Source organism: Macaca thibetana, chromosome 12 (assembly GCF_024542745.1).
Source record: "Macaca thibetana thibetana isolate TM-01 chromosome 12, ASM2454274v1, whole genome shotgun sequence".
In the NCBI taxonomy this organism is placed as follows: Eukaryota; Metazoa; Chordata; class Mammalia; order Primates; family Cercopithecidae; genus Macaca; species Macaca thibetana.
The window spans coordinates 9,102,347-9,115,450 of record NC_065589.1 but is presented as its reverse complement, the minus strand read 5'-3'; the positions used below and the strand labels follow the sequence as shown (position 1 = coordinate 9,115,450).

The following is a 13,104-nucleotide window of genomic DNA, read 5'->3' as shown; positions in this document are numbered from 1 at the left end:
TCTGATCTTTGACAAACCTGACAGAAACAAGAAATGGAGAAAGGATTCCCTATTTAATAAATGGTGCTGGGAAAATTGGCTAGCCATGAGTAGAAAGCTAAAACTGGATCCTTTCCTTACTCCTTATATGAAAATTAATTCAAGATGGATTAGAGACTTAAATGTTAGACCTAAAACCATAAAAATCCTGGAAGAAACCCTAGGTAATACCATTCAGGACACAGGCATGGGCAAGGACTTCATGTCTAAAACACTAAAAGCAATGGTAACGGAATCCAAAATTGACAAATGGAACCTAATTAAACTAAAGAGCTTCTGCACAGCAAAAGAAACTACCATCAGAGGGAACAGGCAACCTACAGAATGGGAGAACATTTTTGCAATCTACTCATCTGACAAAGGGCTAATATCTAGAACCTATACAGAACTCAGTCAAATTTACAAGAAAAAAACAAACCACCCCATCAAAAAGTGGGCAAAAGATACAAACAGACACTTCTCAAAAGAAGACATTCATACAGCCAACAGACACATGAAAAAATGCTCATCATCACTGGCCATCAGAGAAATGAAAATCAAAACCACAATGAGATACCATCTCACACCAGTTAGAATGGCAATCATTAAAAAATCAGGAAACAATAGGTGCTGGAGAAGATGTGGAGAAATAGGAACACTTTTACACTGTTGGTGGGACTGTAAACTAGTTCAACCATTGTGGAAAACAGTGTGGCGATTCCTCAAGGATGTAGAACTAGAAATACCATTTGACCCAGCCATCCCATTACTGGGGATATACCCAAAAGATTATAAATCATGCTGCTATAAAGACACACACAACATATATTTATTGCGGCACTATTACAATAGCAAAGACTTGGAATCAACCTAAATGTCCATCAGTGACAGACTGGATTAAGAAAATGTGGCACACATACACCATGGAATACCATGCAGCCATAAAAAAGGATGAGTTCGTGTCCTTTGTAGGGACATGGATGCAGCTGGAAACCATCATTGTCAGCAAACTATTCCAAGAACAGAAAACCAAACACTGCATGTTCTCACTCATAGGTGGGAACTGAACAATGAGATCACTTGGACACAGGTAGGGGATCATCACACACCAGGTCCTATTGTGGGGGGGTGGGGAGGGATAGCATTAGAAGATATACCTAATGTAAACGAGTTAATGGGTACAGCACACCAACATGGCACATGTATACATATGTAACAAACCTGCACGTTGTACACATGTACCCTAGAACTTAAAGTATAATAACAAAAAAAAAGAATGCATTTTTATAAAAACACTAAAATTAAACACAGGTTAGACATGGTTGAAAGAGAACTTTCTCATATCACAAGCAGACCAAAAGAAGGATATTCACATCGTAACAGGTAGAGCAAATCTTAATAGTTCATGATATTTACAAAAGGACTTGCAAAATATTTTCCTACAGCGAAAAAAGAACAAGATGGTTTGATTGTAGACAATTTTGGGTGCATCTTTACTTAATAAATAATTATTGACTATGACATGGGCACGATTACTATTCTAGGTATTGAGGATATAGCAATTAATAAATTAAGTTCTTATATTCTAGTAGTAGAAGACAGATACACATAAATTAGTAAGTAGAGATATGTCAGGTGATACTAGGATGAAGAAAGTGGAATAAGGGGGCAGAGTGACGGGACGATGATAAATCCGTTGGATGGTGGACTGTCTGACACACTGATGACAGCTGCGGGTGGGTCTCTTGCTGACACTTCAGGGTCATCATTGGGTCAATATGCACCTGGTGGTTACTGAAAAATTAATTCTCCCTTACTGTTTTTATGGGAGAATAAGTTCCAAGTTTTAGATGCCAGACATACATATTTCTAGAACACGCTCTGTTTGAAGTTGCTAGGCTACTTAGAAGCAGTGAAAAAATACTACACTATTAAGTTGTTAAACCTTAAAAAGGCAAACTATGTTAAGATATGTGTGTATCACTTTAGATGCAAAGTAGACTTTCTTACCCCAAGTTTTCTCCTTTCTGAAGGGGCTCTAAGCAGATCTCAATTCTCCGTCCTAGTTTATATTCCCTGATAATAAGTGAAACAAGATAGTATTGAGTGACATAACATTTAATTTTCTTGAATTTTTTTTCCCCCAATTTTAAGCTTTTTTCTTAAGCAAAGGATTGTTTTCTGAGTACTTATAAGAACACCCAAACTTTTGGAAAAGGGAAAAAAATGAGAATCCTTGCTGTGGTGATTATTTAGATACTTGAGTCATTTCTTACTAAACATGTAGGTCTGGCTCTGGGAAGATGGCCAAACTGCCAAAGAAATTTCCCTCCGTTCAGCCGGGGTTAAGATTCTCATGCCAGTCACTTTGGGGTGGTAATCAGAGCTGATTAAAAGCAGCCTTGGCCAGGCACAGTGGCTCACGCCAGTAGCCCCAGCACTTTGGGAGGCCAAGGTGGAAGAATTACTTGAGGTTAGGGGTTCGCGACCAGACTGGGCAACAAAGGGAGACCTCGTCATAATAAAAAATTAGCCTGGTGTCATGGCACATGCCTGAGGTCCCAGTTACACAGGAGGTTGAGGTGGAAGGATCACTTGAGCCCAGGAGGTTGAGGCTGTAGTTGAGCCATGATCACGCCACGGCATTCCAGCCCGGGCGACAGAGCCAGACCCTGTCTATTAAAAAAAGAAAGAAAAGGAAAGAAAATGGAGAGAGAGAGATACAGAGAGAGAGAGAGAAAGAGAAAGAGAGGGAGGGAAGGGAGGGGAGAGAGAGAGAGAGAGAAAGAGAGAGAAAGAGAGAAAGAGAAAGAAAGAGAGAAAGAATAGAAAGAACAGAAAGAATAGAAAGAAAGCCTCAGGGCTGCTTTTTGCAAAGGAAATGACCCAAACCTGCTCTTTAAGTTCAAAGGTTCGGAAGGAGGATCAGCTGAATCCAACATTTCTCAGTGAGAAACAGCTGCTCCTACTTTCCATCTCACTCCAAATGCTTTTAAGTTATATAATGTCACAGTCACTGGAGCACAGAAAAAATATACAACACTACATTTATGCTTAACATGGAAAACTGAAGTCTTGCTGGAGTTTATGATGAAAAGTGCCACCCAAGTCATAAGCATGGCATGACCAGGAATGGGCTTTGTTTTCACTCAGCTCAGAAGACGCATTCCTCCTCCATGTCCTGCACCAGCCAGGGCGGCAGCAGCAGAGAGGGACGGCGTTGCTGTTCCTTGTCCAGCAAGGAACCCACCTGAGCGGCTGCCGGTCAGTTCGTAAAAGCCTGCCTGGGCGCTTCCTCTCCACTGTCCAGGCTCTGAGGTGGGCTGGGGACGGGACACCGAACTCCAGGAATGGGGGCAAGGTCATGGCCTAGAAAAAGAAACAGACATTTCTCCAATGGTTTTAAAAAGCACTCTTCAAAACATACTGTTTTAGAAAAAAAACGAAGCACTACACAGTGACACCTCAGGGAAGGAGTATCTCAAGTAATGAGAACATCATTTAAAAAGTCACAGGAATCTCTCTCTCTTAAATGACACTAACCCTGAGAGGTCTTCATATTCCTCGGCACTGAAATCAGCTTGAGAAAGAAGTGAGTTCCCTATCTCTAAAGCTGAGTCAAAAGCGTCTTTTTAATCATCATGTTTAAACAATGAAACTTTGGAATTAACTTCCACGTGAGTAGAATTCACCAGGGCAGAGCTAATAGTATAGCGAGGGACTCATCAGCCTTCTTCCGTGCCAATGCAGTTCTCCACCAGTGTTTACTGATGACTCAGCTTTTGATTTTGAAATACTTCACAATCTTTGGCTGCAATCAGTAGGCCCAAACTGCTTGTTCTAATTCTGAAGGGATCACTTTTAGCCCCTACTGATATACTTTGGTTGGAGCCTCTAAAATTACCAATATTCATCCATTTTTTGACCTAAAAACAGCAACTTTATATCTTTCAACTTAATATTAGGAAAAAAGTATCTTCCCACTTGTTCTCATGAGAATAAGGCTGTCTGCTTTTTCTTTTCTCCTTTCTTTTCTTTTCTTTTTTTTTTTGAGACGGAGTCTCACTCTGTCACTCAGCCTGAAGTGCAGTGGCGCCATCTCAGCTCACCGCAACCTCCCTCTCCCGGGTTCAAGTGATTCTCCTGCTTCAGCCTCCCAAGTAGCTCGGATTACAGGTGCCTGCCACCATGCCAGGCTAATTTTTTTTTTTTTTTTGTACTTTTAGTAGAGACGGGGTTTTACCATGTTGGCCAGGTTAGTCCCAAACTCCTGACCTCAAGTGATCCACCTGTCTCAGACTCCTAAAGTGCTGGGATTACAGGCATGAGCCGCCACACCCAGCCAATGTATGCTTTTTCTCGAGGAAGGGTATTTCATGTACTGAGGGCGCACAAAAGCCAAACATCAACAACCACTAGTCATATACAGGGCCCTACAATTTCTCCTCTAAGAGAAGAAAGGAATGCTCATTTCAGTCCAATAGTAGGCGGATGCTTCTTCAACACTGTGTTGTACTTAATCCAGCCTTTCCATTTGGGTAAAACCCTCCTTCTCTGTGAATGTTAATGCATAAGAAACAACACAATATCTAGAATATCTAGTTTAGTATCCTAACATAAAGCTGGGGTTCTAACCTCCTGGAAAACTGGTAACACAGTGTTTCGTAACAACATTTAACACATGGGTCACAATGGTACACAAACAATGTAAATAAAGGGATAGAGTGAATGCTTTACAAATGTTCCAAGAAACCATGTTTCCCTAAAAAAATAAAAATGAACAAAAGCCGCAAGTTACTGAGGACAGATTGAAACGAAAGCACAGCATGCCTGTCAGAGGAGGGACCAGTGAGGCCACGAGGAGCCGTCTGCACCACGGGCATGTGTTGCCTGTGGGTACTTACCACTGAACATGGCATATGACAAATGCCATATCAGAACCGACTGTAATTGAGGGAAAAGGAGATAGAAGAACAGATTAATATCTCACTGGAAGAAGCCACATTACCACTCAGTTCTGGTGCAGGAAGAAGTCTGACCTGAGACTTCAGCTCCGCCAGCGCGGCATCTTCTGAGATCTCTACGTCTCCCAAGTAGAGGAGAGAAACTGGCGCAGGCTCATTCACAGAAGCACCTTCCAAAGGACAGAGCGGGATGTTTACAAGGAACTTGAAACTTATTTTGTGTTTCTGAAATACACCGCCATGTTTTGATGTCGTAAATAGGTTATTAAAATTCCACTCAAAAGCCTCTGCATCCAAGTCTTGTGAGGAGGCCCTGTCTGGCAGGTGAGCAGGCAGAACCCCATGAGGTATTTGACACTTATGCCCCTACCTCGAATGTACTTTTCCACATTCTCTCCTTCCTCAAAAAGGACTTTTTGGGTAGGATACGCTGCCTGCATTCTGTATGTTAGCTTCCTGTTTTCCTCTCATAACACTCATCCCAACTTGTTCCTCGTGTGTGTGTCTGTGTGTGTGTGTGTCTGTCTGTCTGTTTGCCTATGTGCAGATGTTTAATCTGCCCCCTCAAAACAACAGAATTTTCAAGAGGAGGCAGGCCATCTATCTTCTCTCCCAGTTCCCGGTACAATGGATGTCACATAGTAAGTGTCCAATAAATGTTTACTTATAACGAAATCTTGACAATAAGAAGGCCTTGCCAAGTTTGTTAAAAAAAAAAAGGGAAAAACACAATGCTTTCTCATCAAAAACAATATAAAAGCTGACAACTAAATTTAGACTGTCTTCACTTATTTTTGCTTTAATTGTCTTTACTGCTGAGCATGCCACTAATGCATGGCAAGAAATTACAGAGAGATTAGAAGTCAACTAAGTGCATAAGAAGTTCTTCTTGTGTCTTAAGGAAATTACAGGCTGACACTACCGGAAAGACAATTTTAGGAAATTCTAAAGAATGAAATATATAATCACATGCTACACAATGATTTGGTCAAAGACCACACATATGATGTGATCCTATAAGATTATAATACCATATTTTCACTGTACCTTTTTCTGTTTAGATACATAAACACTTGCCACTGTGTTATGACTGCCTTCAGTATTCAGTACAATAAGCTGCTGTACAGGTCTGCAGCCTACGAGCAATAGGCTACACTACATAGCCTAGGTGTGTAGGAGGCTCTACCATCTAGGTTTGTGTAAATCACTCTACCACGTTCACACAATGAAGAAATCGTCCGACGATGCATTTCTCAAAACATATTCATGTTGTTAAGTGACACATGAGTGTATTTCCCATGTGTTGTGTACAGATGTATTACCAAAAAAAAAACCTTTTATTTACTTTCATGTAGAAACATACTGATTAAACACGCTTTTACAATCTATATCCAATTCTATATGTAACTAGAATTCTATCACCAAAGCATTTTTAGCATTAATTAACATGAACTAGTGTAACCCAACTAAAAAGTAACTTTATGCCAATTTTATAGCTCATTCAACATTACTCTATACATATAATCCTAACTTCAAAGAATAAGGAGATAAGAATTTGACTCATTTATATTAATTTTATTACCGAGGCTGAAAAGATTAAAAAGAAATATAAGTAATATACTTCAAAGCACAGAAAAACTAAGTAAGCAGGATAAAAAGAAAAACATAGCTAAAGAGTTGGGCCTATTAAAAACATACTCGCTCCATTTCTTTATAATGAAGTGGAACTCCTCTTTGTACAAGGGTAACTGAACTCACTGATAGTGACTTCTGCCCATCGTGACGTGTGTGGCTGAATGCTGAGTAAGATAACATGCTTGTACTTGTCTGTGTTCCTTCTCAGAAGGCAGTGAGATGACGTCAAATGCCCTAGAAGCAGTTCCTGAGGGTTTTGAGGCAGAAAGATTGGAAGACATGTAGGATGTGGACTCCTGGTCTCTGCCCCTGTGAGCTAAAATGACATCACTAGAATTGGTTGAAGACTCAGTATTCTGGTACATGGTGATAAATGGGGCCCCTGTTGCCCTGAGGATCTTGAGAGATACATAAAAGTCTTTGGAAAGTGTAATATATTGATATAATAATAAACAAGATATGTAGTGCTTTACAGAGGTTACAGAACATGTACAGAAATAGCCCGGTGTTATTATGTGATGTCTGGAATGACTTATGAAATTAATAGGCCTTGATTTTCAAGATCTTACATTTTAAAGATAAATAATTCAATTGACTCTCAGAGCACAGGCAGTCAATTTACTTCTCTTTATGATGCACTGGCTGCTGAAATCCCATTCTGTTCTCACCTTGGCTGAAAGCGGCTCTCCAAACTCCACCCCGAGAGGAAGTACAGTTGGTCTGGTCCTGATGACTCTCACAGTGTCCTGAGGGACCCTGAAGCTGGTACCACCAGATGGGCACCTTCAGGAAACCCTGAAGAATGGAGCATGTTTAACTGCTGTGATTACAAAGATTAAGTGAAACTCCACTTTCACTTCCATAGAAAGAAACATCTTGATGACCTAAGATGTTCTTGAACTTACCATTTTTCCTCTTAGATTTATTAACTGTCATAAATTATACTTGTTGTTTTTACAATCAAAAATTTAAAATCATAAAAATCAGACTTTGGGGTGACTGTACTAAATGTCCCTTGCTTAGAAGTATCTTAGTAGATAAAATAAATGAGAAGCATAAACAAGAGCAATGCATTTGCTTGAACACACTATACCAGTGTTTCCAGGCGCTGTCCAAGCACTGCTCACCCAGGATACCAGTCCCAGCAGCGCCATTTATCACACAGATGCAAGAGCCCATTGATCTAAGTTTGGTTTCTGATACAAACTAAAGGAAATAAACCCATTGTCTTACACATACCCTGTAATTTCAGTTTTACTTATTGAGCTAGTTCTTCCCACCTCATTTTTTGTTAGTGAAGAATTTTCACAGGTTTATTAAGAGATAAAAGGTGCTATTGTTGCAGCACTTAATTTCCAACAATAGAAGATGAGAATAAAAATTAACCACCTAAAACATTTAAAATAGATAGTTCAAGAAATGTGCATTAGAATATTTTTCTGTTTATCAGATTAGTGAAGATTAACAAATATTTGACCTTCATTCGATTAAATGTAAATCAGAATAACAAAATTCCATTTTTTTTCACCTAGCAGACTGTCAAAAACCAGACAATTATGTGGGTGAAAATATGGGTAAACTTGAACACTTGTAAATTGGTAGCAGGAATATAAACTGCAGAGAAGTTTCTGTAGAATAATTTGCCTATACCTGTCATATTTTAAAATGTGCAAGTCCTTTGACCCAGCCATTCCATGTTTAGGAATTTACATTCTGATACACTAGTGCATGCATAGAAAGCCATATATGCAAGAATACTCTTGCAAATTGTTTATGGGACCAAGAACCATGAACCAACTTCAAGGACCCTCTTTAAAACATTTTTTGCTGGGCTTGGTGGCTCACACCTGTAACCCCAGTACTTTGGGGAGGCTGAGGTGGGAGGACCGATTAAGCCCAGGAGTTCAAGACCAGTGTGGGCAACAAAGTGAGACAAAAATAAAAAAATGTTTAAAAACTAGCCAGGCACAGTGTGCCTGTAGTCCTAGCTACTTAGGGGCTATGGTGGGAAGATCACTTTGAGCCCAGCAGATCGAGCTTGCAGTGAGCTGTGATCATGCCACTGTACTTCAGCCTGGGTGACAGAGCCAGACCCTGTTTAAAAAAAAAAAAGACTGTGCAATTTCAGTTCTAGGAATTTATCCTGTAGATATACTCATATTATACAAGCAAAATGGCGCATATATATAGTATATATATGTGTATTATATATATGTATTTTATATATATTATATATATATTTTTTACATTGTTACTTGCATCAACAAAAGACTAGAAACAGCCTAAATATTCTTCAAAAAGAGACTGGTTAAATAAATTATAGTCCTCCAAACAATGGAATATTATGAAGCTACTAAATTGAATGAGATAGCTTTACAGCATATACTTGGAGATAAAATATTAATGGAAAAAATCTAGGTACAGAATAGGCTGCCTAGCAAATAATCTTTTGTGCAAATAAAAAGGAATAAATATGTGTATGTGTGGATGTATATGCTATGTATACACACAGTGAACTATGTATTTAAAATATTTTACATGGTTAGTCTTCACATTCTCATTGTTTATTGTTTGAAATTAAGTGTTGTAACAATAACACGTTTTATCTGTTTTTTTTTTTTACTTTTAAAATTTTTATTGAAAAGAGACAGGGTTTCACCATGTTGCCCAGGCTGGTCTTGAACTCCTAAACTCAAGCGATTTGCCTGCCTTGGGCTCCCAAAGTACTGGAATTACAGGCATGAGGCACCGCACCTTGCCTACCTTTTATCTCTTAATAAACCTACTAAAATTATTCAGTAACAAAAAATGAGGTGGGAAAAACTAGCACACTTCAGTGTGTGCAAGTATGTGTGTATATTAAAAAGCACAGTCCTTTGGAAGGATGCAGAGAAAAGCAGCCACCTGTTGGGGAGAGGATGCTGGGTGGCTGGAGCCAGAGACAGTAGGGACACTTGCTTTTCCTGGCCCAGCTTTTCATAACACTTGGAATTTTGTATCATGAGTACTGCCTATTCAAAAATTAACTTTAAAGACCATTGAACAAAATATAATAGAATTCTACAAAGTTGTGAAAAATAATAAGGTAGGTGTGTATGTGCTGATGTGAGGAGCTTCGCAAGATACAGTAAGTGAATAAAAGCAAACAAAACAAGTGTAAAACAATGTAGAGAATACTTAAAAAGGATATGCACATATTTGCCTTCAGCAAACAAATACATGTAATGTTTTTCTCAGAAGAATACATGATGAAAAATCAGCTAACTGTGGCTCTCTCTGGAGAGAAAAGGTGTAGGAGTGATTTCTGCTTTTCATTTCATAGCCTTCTGTACTGTCTGAATTTTCTAATCATAAGCAAATAGTTATCTGAATCTTGGAATTTGGGGCCATTTGTTTCTCTTTTGGGTTCACCTTTGTGTGCATCCTCAGTTTAAAAGAAACGATATAGGTTTTAGAAAGTAGTGCTATGCAATGCTTACTAAAGGGCGTGAAATGAGCCCTCTCATATGCTACTGCATATAACATCAAGGCTTTAAAGAGGTCACACCTCTGGACTTAGGAATTCCACATTTAGAACTCTTTTCAGAAGGACTCATTTCAGTACTATTTATAAAAACAAAATAGTAAAAACAAGGTAAGTTTCCAACAATGAGGATATAGATGAATTAAATTAGTAAAACATTACCTTGGATATGATGATTATTTTTGGATTTTATGAGAAGGTTAAAATGTCAAATATAAAAAGCAGGAAACAAAAATGTTATACATAATTGATTTTAATTTTGTGTGAGAATATTTATAAGTTAGGAAACATATCTGATTGACAGCATTTGGGGAAAGTTCTCTATTCTCTTCATGACTGTCTGAATTTCTCCGTTTTCCCTAAATGAGGCTATATCATCTCTGTAATCAGGTAACAATAATTTTTACTTACGAGATGTCTATGCAGAAGTAAAATCTTACCGGAGGAGGAAGTTGTCCTTCAATTAAAAGCAAAGTATCTCCAGAACATATCAGAAGTTCTTTCAGTGTTGCATCCTGGGAAGACAGAAATGCTTTTTTGTCACTTATGACTTCTGAAAGGAACAGATCATTGGATCTTTTTAAAACCCCATGCCTCTATTATCTTTTCAAAAATTAAATGAATAATAAAGCAGATATTGAAGACACAGGAAATAAGCTAAGACTATAAAATCAGTACAGCACTATTTGTTAAACTGTGGGGCATAAGCTGTAAGTATGACAAAAGATCTGAGGCAAGGAAGCTAGATGAGATGAGAAATGAGAGACTGATTTACAGAAGATGACATTTTAATTCATCCTAAAAAGATGGGTTGGATTTGGAAAGCTAGAGAAAATAAGAAAAGGAATTTCTCATTAAAAAAAGGACAAGGGCCAAGTTAAGGTTGATAGTAAATATGGCTTGTTTTCGTAAAGCGCTGAGGCCACACTGATTCGAGTGGAAAGTACCAGGAGGTCACACCGGACTGGAAGGGCAGGCACTAACCACAAGACGTGAAATAGAAATAAAGGAGCCACACAAGATTTCTGAGGAGATTTTCCAGATCAATTTGGCAGAAATACGCATGACATTGAAGAGGGAATGCCTGGGCCCAGGAAAGCAATAATAATTTAGGTGAGAGGCATACGAAAGCTTGGACCTGGAGCCAAGCATGGGAATGGTCATGGAAGGGGTGCAAAAGATGACAGTTTGGAGGCCGAGAGGAAACATGAAGAATGAAAGATAAGGAGGGTAAACCATATTTCACTCTTAAAGATTAGGATGGGAAAGATACCTGGCAAGGCTGGAATGAGAAGCCAGTTCCAAGGGTAATGAGTTGGCTTCTGGCTGAATTCTTTGATGCCAATTTGGGAATTAATAGAGAAGAACATGCTGAAGCTATTTGGGTAAATATATTCTTCTGACATCCAAATTTTATGTCCTAAAGATGCTTTGAGGTCCACTTCTTACTCCAGGCAGTCAAACTCCTGGCCAGGCCCCAAGAGGGGCCTCTCGCTATTGACTTACTGACTGCTAAACAGCAAAGAGCATTCCAGTGCAAGGACCCAGCATAGCTGCCTAAATCAACCTTCTGCTGGCATTCAGTGGCCCTTCTTACAGAACAGGAAGCAGGCAGGTGAAGACTGGGGAAAGGGCGGCTGACCACAGCTCCCTAAGACTCCCCAGAGAGCTTTATTTTGGGTCTACTTCTAAGGCTACGCGTTTGAACTGGGAAATATAATGCTACGTGGACCAACAAGATGACTAACCAGATTCCAACTATCCTGTGATAAAATTATTCCTAAGCCTACCCTAAGAGTTTGGCTGGATCAAGAATTTGGACCAAAGCCTAACTTAGGAATGGTTGGTAAGACAAATTCTGCCACCATTACCTTACAGAGAAACTCTGAGATCAAAACATTAAGGGGCCAAAACTTCAGAGTGTATCTATAAAATTCCTTCATGAGCTCAAATGTCATTTGTTCTGTGAAGTTCTCTTCCTTCTCATGAACTACTCCTCCTACAGGCATACTCTCATGGCAAGGGAGTTTACCACAGATGTCAGAATGTTCCCACTGCACTGAGACTTCCCCTTTATCAAAAAACTATAGTAAGAAAAAAGTAAAATACACCCATTCATAGATAACTGTATCCTACAGAAAGTAATTAAAGCTTTCTCATGAGTGGAATGGGTACCTTGTACGAAAATATGACATAAATATAATCATATGCAAGAGTACAATGTATAGAAATCATCTTACTTCTTCACATAAAGGCTCCCCAGCTTCATAGCACCAATCCATTTTTCGTAAATGCCAGGCATCTCCTATAAAGGAGTCAAAATCGGGATTAAAAAAAAATTCAGAATATGCTTTAAGAGTGTCAGGAATGGCCCTTCTGGAAAAGTGAATATCAAAAGGGGTTAATCTGCTGATAAGTGTTCATTAGTTTTTAAGTAAATTGTCTCTTCCAGAGCATGAAAGAAATTACATTTCCTCAATTTGATTTTCTCTCTCTCCCATGAAGAACTGTATACTCATGAATAAAAACAACACTTGCTACTATTATATCAGGTTGGTGCAAAAGTAATTGTAGTTTCTGCCTTTATTTTATTTTATTTTTTTTTTTTTGAGACAGATTCTCACTCTGTCACCCAGGCTGGAGTATGGTGGCGCGATCTCGGCTCACTGCAACCTCCGCCTCCCGGGTTCAGGCGATTCTTCTGCCTGCCTCAGCCTCCTGAGTAGCTGAGACCACAGGCGCACACCACCATGCCTGGCTAATTTTTCTGTATTTTTAGTGGAGACAGGGTTTCACCATGTTGGCCAGGCTGGTCTCAAACTCCTGACCTCAGGTGATCTACCTGCCTCAGCCTCCCAAAGTGCTAGGATTACAGGCATGAGCCACCACGCCTGGCCTGCCTTTACTTTTGATGGCAAAAACTGCAATTACTTTTGCACCAGCTTAATACAGTATTTACTTTAT

At 39.2% G+C, this 13,104-nt stretch overlaps 1 protein-coding gene across 8 annotated transcripts in view; it reads right to left on the bottom strand.

Moving 5' to 3' along the window:
• The window catches only part of USP40 (ubiquitin specific peptidase 40), a 93,682-nt gene that overhangs the window by 13,624 nt on the left and 66,954 nt on the right, over positions 1-13,104 (bottom strand). For 5 of the 8 annotated variants that reach the window (XM_050752796.1, XM_050752799.1, XM_050752797.1 and 2 more), the window contains 6 exons: positions 12,381-12,445; positions 10,581-10,655; positions 7,286-7,412; positions 5,058-5,152; positions 3,269-3,387; positions 2,029-2,094 (listed from right to left, as the gene is read on the bottom strand). In XM_050752796.1, coding sequence (XP_050608753.1) covers positions 2,029-2,094; positions 3,269-3,387; positions 5,058-5,152; positions 7,286-7,412; positions 10,581-10,655; positions 12,381-12,445 — 547 coding nt within the window. The other 3 variants (XM_050752800.1, XM_050752804.1, XM_050752803.1) reach the window with 3 other exon arrangements.